The 7,788-nt window shown below is 37.5% G+C and overlaps 1 protein-coding gene across 8 annotated transcripts in view; it reads left to right on the top strand.

Moving 5' to 3' along the window:
• The window catches only part of PPP1R13B (protein phosphatase 1 regulatory subunit 13B), a 55,789-nt gene that overhangs the window by 30,715 nt on the left and 17,286 nt on the right, over nucleotides 1-7,788 (top strand). For 6 of the 8 annotated variants that reach the window (XM_017729133.1, XM_017729132.1, XM_017729135.1 and 3 more), the window contains 2 exons: nucleotides 6,602-6,703; nucleotides 7,747-7,777. In XM_017729133.1, coding sequence (XP_017584622.1) covers nucleotides 6,602-6,703; nucleotides 7,747-7,777 — 133 coding nt within the window. Of the gene's footprint in view, nucleotides 1-2,929; nucleotides 2,987-3,306; nucleotides 3,361-6,601; nucleotides 6,704-7,746; nucleotides 7,778-7,788 lie in introns of those variants that run through there. The other 2 variants (XM_017729139.1, XM_017729137.1) reach the window with 2 other exon arrangements.

Raw genomic sequence — 7,788 nt, 5'->3', positions numbered from 1 at the left:
AGCAGGAAAAGAAAGCTGTTCCTTTCTTTCCTGCCCTGGCAGTTTGGAGTTCTTCAGCCAGAGTTGCTGTTCCTTTGCTGTAAATGCTGCACAGGGGAGGAAATGTGCGGATGGCCCACAGTGGTGACAGCTCCGTGGTTTGGGGAGGCTCAGAATTGTCAGAGCCCTGATCCCAGTCTGAATTCACTGGCTGGAGAGCACTCTAACTGACCCCTTTTCATTTTATGGTTGTCATTCTGCTTTGTTCTGGGAAAATGCTTGTTTATATAACACACTTCACTCCCTTTTTGCCCACATGCTCGTATACTTAGTTCCGGACCTGTCAGTTCTGTTTGTCATGTAGCTCTGTAGATTTCTGGGGTTTGACAGCTCTGCAAAGGTAAATCTCTAGTCTGGAGATGAGTTTTGTATTCCCTCCTGTGCCCTAGGAAGTACTAGCAACTTAAAACTGCTATGGATCATGGAAAGCTGAGTCTTTCACTATGTGTAGTAAAACCAAAGTATTTACTTTGCATTTCCATGTAGCCATTTTAAGCCTTCTCAGGAGCAACTTGCAGTATCTTTCTAGCCTCTGCTGTCCTCTCCTATTAGGGTAGTGAAGATGTTTTCTTTTTGCCATGGCAAAACTGTGTGTCTCTGTAATGAATCCCACATGGGGGGGCATAAGTTCTTTCATGAGCTCAAAGTTGTTGCTTCTTGGATTTTTTTCTCTCTATTGCAGTTTCTACCTCTAATAGTACTGTGGTGTTGGGGGGAGGTTGGGGTTTTGGTTTGGTGATGGGTGTGTGTACCCCCCCAGCCTTTGATATACTGGTGTTGTCCCCGTTTGGATAAAGAGAGTTTCTTTCACATTTTTTCTCCTTGAGGATATGGTTACTTTTACCATCATAAGAAGGGAGGTTGGAGGACTTCAGAGAAAGTTTTGTTTTGGTTTTTATTTAGTTTGGCTATAAAGGTCATGTGGCCGAAATGTTCCTTATCTGTACAACAGTTTTAGAGTGGCAGCTTATATAAAGAATAAACAGTGTAGCTGGGCTGCAAGGTGGGGTATCTGCTGCATTATCTTCAGTAGCTGCTCTGTATTGACTTTTTAATAAATAGATGGTTGAAAGTAGTGGGATACAAGAAAAAACACTATGGGTTGCCCTTTTGATGGCCAAAGTCAGAACCAGCCCTTCTGGGCTCCACAGTAGAAGCTAAGGCACAGACTTTCTTGACTCTCTGCATCCTGGTTGTTCACATTTTAAGTTACATTGATGTTGGCAATTGGTGCTTTAACCTCAGATTCATTTCTGACTGTGACAAGAGAGGAACAAAGTGGTGGAACAAAGTACAAGAAGAGAAGTAAAATGAGGGAGTAAGGATAGAGGTGATAGGGGTGAATGACAGGAAGAAGAGTAGAAAATACGTGAGAGTTCATAGTACATGATTGAGTGGACCGGAATATGCACAGGAGAAGGTGGAGCTTGGCCAGTTTCAGGATGCTTGAGTGACTTGAACCTGTGGTTCCTCGTGCAGGGTTTTGGGAAGGGAACTTCAGAAGATTTGTGTGGGAGATGGGTGTGAACTGAAAAGAAGGAAGAAATAGATAAGGGAAGTTAATGACATGGTGCTTCTTGCAAACCTAGAAAAAGATCCGAAGAGATAGTATGCAGGAAATTATTAGTAAGTTCTTGTACTACTCTGCTTTTCTTTTTCAATTAATTGGTTACGTTATGCTTTACACTGACTGGCTGAGTGGCTGGGTGTTGCTGAACCAAAGCAGGAGACTGCCAATCCTTATGGTGGCCCATAAAGCTTTTGAATATTTGGTTTTTCCTTTAAAGCTTTTTTGAAATCATAACAGTCTCAGGTGTGTATTTAGTGTATGTGTCATTATTATTTTAAAATAACTGTTCTTACTAGTGCAAACTTAGAAAATTATCAAAAATAAATATCTTCATGGGTTAAGCATGGAGGCAAAAAAATTCATAAAATCAGACCACATCCCAATTACCATCTTTTAAAAAATGATCTATTCAAAAGGTTGGTCTCATGGGGTTTTTATTTTAATATTGACATAATTAGATTCCTCTTAAAAGAGAGTTTTCTATTGGGAGTAAAGGCAAAAAACCACTGGAATCTGCCCTTATTGCTTCTATCCCTTGACTACAGTACATCGTGCTCGTCAAAGAAATATTTTGAATTCAGGTGCAATTTTTCATTTACCGTTGCGAGTTGTCAATGAGTAAGCCATTCATAATAGCCCAGAAGTATGTAGTCTGAGGAGCTGGTGATCTTCAACAGCATAGAAAGGAAGGAGGAATGAGAAAATAAATTTTCAGAGTGACAAGACTAATATGTAGAAATAAATATTAAAGGAAATTCATTTCCTTAATTAAATGCCTAAGGTATGATTTGTTTTGAGACTGCTTGTAAACTGGTTCCCAAACGATTTAATTACTACTGTACTATTCATCTCACCTGTCTCAAAAATATTAATCATCAAATGGTAAAATATTAGCTTGTAATAGGAGGGTGATGTCAGAAGCTGAAACTCAAGTTCATTACAAATTCTATCTTTCATCATGCCCTTTTAAAGTGCATGTTAAATAACATAAATACAATTTTTTTAAGATCCCTGTCAATATTAAGAAATTGGTGAATATAGGTGTAAATTATTCTTATCTATATGAGACATACATAATACTTCTTCAGTGCCTAATAATGCAGTGTTTGCTCTATGGCATTTCATTTAGGAGTTCATCCCTGTGTAAATGCTGCTGTGAATCAATGAAAAAAAATTTACAATTCAGCAAAACTGTCTGCTTTGATGTATCACCGTGTAGCAAATGAATCTGTGGAATCTGGAGGAGTAGGTATTTGTAGTGGCTTTTTAGTACCTCCTTCAGAAGTCAGTTCTGTAGGGGAGGTCTGTTTCCCTTGCTGCAGGAGAAAGGAGGAGGTCTGGACCTTAAATGTGATAGGCTCGTGTTTGTTATGAGAGGTGAGTGTCTTGACTTCGTGGATGGAATTAAAGAAATGAAAACGCAGCGCTGTCTTTGCCTGGCATTGCCTGAGGTTTTGGAGAAGGGCTGAGATGGACTTTTTTTGGGGCGGTGTTTGCATATAGATTATTGCAAGCAGACTTAACTAATATGAAGTGCTCTAAACTTAATTGATTTAACTAGATCTAGACAAGAGAAGGATTCAGTGTTTTTCATGCTGTTTCAAAAATGAAGCTGTGCTGATTTGGAGACCTGAAACCAGCAACGGTCTATCTGAAAAGAATTTATTTGCTGTTGAAGAGGAATTCTGCTTGCTCTGTTTACTGCTTTTGCCATGTGGATGAAAAGGAGAAAACGGAGAGTGAAGTTACAGGTTCAATGCTATGTTTCCTCAGCTGTCTTTTTTTTTTTCCTAAGTGTAGTGTAGCTCTTGGAAGTGAAAGGGATACTTACTGGTATTCAGTGAGGTGAACGTTAAAAGATTTCTCATAGGGTGTTTATATTTAAATTGTTAATTATCACTGTTTCCCATGTTATTGTGCTTTGCCATTTATAAAAGGTTTTTAGATATTACACTTTCTAAATGGAACATTTTGCAGTAGTTAATAGCTTCTTCAAGGAGATGCTAATATTTGCATTAATCTTGTAATTAATCTTCTATATTTCACATGATGCAAAATAGTACCGTACTTTTGCCAGGCATTATGAGAGAGACTTTCAAATATGCTTGTTTAAAGCAGTAAAAATTCTGAGCTCTTGGGTTAAACTGGGTTGGGGTTTTTTTGTTAGTTTCTGGTGCTTTTACAAACCAGTTTCTTATTGCCATTGTGCATTCCAGGTTACATTAGCCATTTAGAAAATCTTTAATTTTCACGTGGTGAAATGGCTTTTTTACCTTGAAGTTCTTGCAACCACTATACAGATACCACCTCTGAGTCTGGATGTATTTTTAACAAGATTACTTAATGGAATAAAAGATCTCTCTATTTCTTGGACAGTGTTATACTCAAAATTTTTACTGGAAATACTGGAGCTATGAATGTTTTTAACTTCAACTGGCAATCAAAGCAGAGAGAAAGGAAGCACTGGGAAAAACTTCACATAGTTTAATGCAAGTTACATATTTCTGAGAAAGCACATGTGTGTATTGTGAAAATACTTTCAAGTCACACACATTCCCCCTTTAAATTCTAAAATCAGCGATCCAGAGGGAAGCCTTCATGCCGTTCTGAGCCCCTTGTAAGAATTGCCTGCAGAGCCCAGCAGAAGCAGATGTAGAGGTTTATTTTCTTATGGCAATTGGGCATGCCAACTGAAGTCAGCAGAGCCTGAACATGTTCTGGGAGCAGCATCTGGTTTCTGTGTTGTTTTCTTGTCTCAAGTAAGCACATTTTGGTTTGTGGATGGCACTTGGAGAAGCTTCCTTACTTTCTTAGCCAATTAGTGCCTTTCAGTCTGTAATTAATAATAAATGTCTCTTTTGATGGCCACAAGTGGGTACAAGTTACTTGCCCTGAAAGAAGATTGGGAAGGACTCTTCTCTGCATAAGTCATGCTAATAAAAAAAGTGCACACTAGTAAGGTCTATTTTTTTCCCTGTGTTGAAATAGAAAATTAGTATCTTGAGTGGACTTCACCTCTTTTAATTACTTCTCTGCTATAAAATTTTTTCATTATTGTTGACTAGTAAGAGGAATTTCAGTTGTTGTTTCCAGTAAGAATTATAATTTCACTTCATAATTTATTCAGTGGGAAATGTTCAAACAGAGGCAATAACTTAATCTAAACATTTTAGCTGACATGTCTATATCATGTGTCCAAGATGCAGCAGCTTTAAAAGTTAGTGATCCAAGTCTGGCTCACTTTAGTGATTGACCTTGAGGTCTTTGTCTTAAAGAATTATATGCAGCAGCATAAAATTTTAATTCAGGTAGAAAAAAAAATATCAGTTACTTTAAAACAAATTGTATTTTCCTGTCCTAAATGATGCTTAAAGAAACAGTTCTGTATTGTGCACTGGTTGGAGAACTGATACTTATGTAGGAGTTTGATGTAGAAATATGAAAAAAGCCATTCAAAGTGCTTGAGATACTGTGGTGTCAACAAGATGTTTCTGGGAGTGAAGTACAAGTACTTCAGGAGATACATCACTGGACATTAGTAGGGTGGGCCCAGAAAAGCAGAGCAGCTAATTCAGTTTTCCTGTGGGATCAGATGTGTGATCAGATCTGTAATCTGATGTGGGATTGATTTTGGGCACTGCGGGGTTGTTTTGGTTGTTTGGGGTTTTTTTTCTGTATGTCTGTAAAATGTTCAAACCTCATTCCATTTTATAAGCATTTGAAACAGTTTTATTCATCAATATATCCAAAATATTTAATTATGTTTTCTTTTTCAGTGGTATTGACTATATTGGGGGTAGCAAGTGATGTAACTTTTATTTGGTTTACTAATAGTGTAGTCATGTAATGTGGTGAAAAATCTACATTGTTTACTGAATTATTAGAGTGCAGTAGTCCAGCATTTACATTGATCCAATAAATTGACTGAATTACGTGTAAATACTTTGAAACAGATGTTGGGCTATTCTGAACTTCGCAGCATAATTTTTCAAAGACTGGTATTTTCTTTCAGTGGAAATTCTGAAGTTGTGGTTAAACCCTGCAATTCTCAGGTTATGGGTTTTGGTTTTCTGAGTAGCAAGTGTCAGCTTCTGGAATTTTTATTGGTACATTGCACTCTCTTGAGATTGCATACAAAAAAGTGTGCTTGAAGTAATTTAGTGTATAAATATAAATTGTATTTGTTGATAGAACTATGGATATACTGAAACAATGCATTCATGTTTTAAAACACATGAGATTTGGTCACACACATGGTATGAATTTTAAAGACTTTCCATCAATTGTGTCTCTATCCTCATTTTGTAGCTTGTGTTAGTTTTGAAATGCAAAAGAGTGAGAAAGCCTTGCTAATACTTTGCATTTCATTCAAAGTAATAGCCACTTACTTATCTAAAGGGGATCAGCTTTACTTTGCTTCACTTCTACAGACATCTGTTTTTACAGATTCGTACCCAGTTTATCAGAATTTTCACCATCTTTGGATGTGAGCTTAGTGACCCTTTATCTAAGAGTTCTCATGTGGTCTTGTCCTGTGCCAGGCAAATATGAATGAGCAGTTTAAGCTGCCAAGACAGTTATGCTGAAAATATTAGGAAAGGAAAGCAGCTTCAGATTCTCGTACTGCCTAAAATACCTGCTTGCATGTGTGTTCTCATGTGCTTTACCAGGACTGTATGCCAGTGCCACCAAACATCTGAACAGAGAGATGTTAAATGTCAGATAAGGGCTCTTTTCTCTCTTCTTGTTTGTTTTGTCTCTTAGTGTTTTCCTCTCCATCCACTTTTCCACTTTTTGCTTTTTCTGTCCCTCTGCATGGTCTGTGCCCCTCCTTTCTGCTCTGATGTTCCTCACTGTTTCACAGGTGCGCATCATTCCTCTGAGGACTTGGGAGGAGCCTTTAATCTTCCTCTGAGGAGTGGGGGTTTAGCTTGTCTGGTCAGAATGCCTGATACACATCAACACATTCATGTAACATTTTCTGTTCTGCAGGTTGGGAATCCACGTGTTGAGCTCACTCTTTCTGAACTGCAAGATATGGCTGCCCGACAACAGCAACAGATTGAAAATCAACAGCAAATGTTGGTTGCTAAGGTAATAATTATATACAGACCAATTTTTTTGAACATATGCAAGCATAAGTTTCATGGATAGAGAAAAACACATTAAGTTACTTCAGTTAAGCTCAAGAAACAGCTTGAGAAATCCATAATTTTACCAGAATAATCTTACCTTAGGCAATGCAGTCTTTCAGCATAAATACTACTCGAACAACCTATGTGTCACTATAAAAATATTGCTAGGGCTTACTTGTCTCTCTTGTGTGGCCCCCTTCATGATCTGTGGCAGAACAAGCTCAACTCCATGCTCATCTTTAGTAGCTCATTCACTCCACTACAGTAATAGTGGTGTGAGATGAGGATATGCCCAATTCATAAATATTCAAGTATTATATTTCCAAGTCTTGCATATGGAAGAATCTAAGTATGTTTGCAGAGTGGGGAGGGGGTTTAATGGTTTTGATGTTGTTGATGTTGTTCAAAGTATTATAGTATACAGTATGCCTTCAATGCTTGGAGTACCTAGGAGTCAACCTAGGTACTGATTCTGTTGCTCTTTCTTCATGGAAATAAGTTTTTTTAAAAAAATTTTCCCTCTGTGCCCAGCAGAAGAACTGTTATTTAGAACGGGACCATTATTTTACAGCAGGTCATCTTGTTCAAAATGTTCTGTTGGACATATTTTATCATCTTTGGGAAGCTGGGTAACAGTGCTGGTAATCTATTTTGCCAACAGCAAGAAAACTGTTAATAGTGTCAGAAAACAAGTGCTAGAAGAAGCATCACAGATGTATTTGAATGAGTGTTCTAACTAGGGCTGTATTTGCGTATCTGTGTAAATATGATTTTTTTTGTCTAAAAAAATTTTGATTCTGTGCTCTAAAACAGATTTGTTAACTTGATGTTTAAGAGTTTTTTCTAGGACTCATGCATATTTCAACGAAATATATAACCTTTTCTGATTTGTGGAAATAAAAAACCTGACCAAAGTGATATGTTTTTCTAAGTTAATATGGTGGGGGCTTTTTTAAATAAATGGGTAACAGGTGCCTCGTGTTTAAAACCTCCTTTTGTCAGGAACAACGTTTGCGTTACCTGAAGCAGCAAGAGCGTCGCCAG

This window comes from Corvus brachyrhynchos, unplaced genomic scaffold (assembly GCF_000691975.1).
Source record: "Corvus brachyrhynchos isolate BGI_N302 unplaced genomic scaffold, ASM69197v1 scaffold1, whole genome shotgun sequence".
In the NCBI taxonomy this organism is placed as follows: domain Eukaryota; kingdom Metazoa; phylum Chordata; class Aves; order Passeriformes; family Corvidae; genus Corvus; species Corvus brachyrhynchos.
Note: the sequence above shows the minus strand (reverse complement) of the source record. Positions and strands in the feature narration are given on the sequence as shown.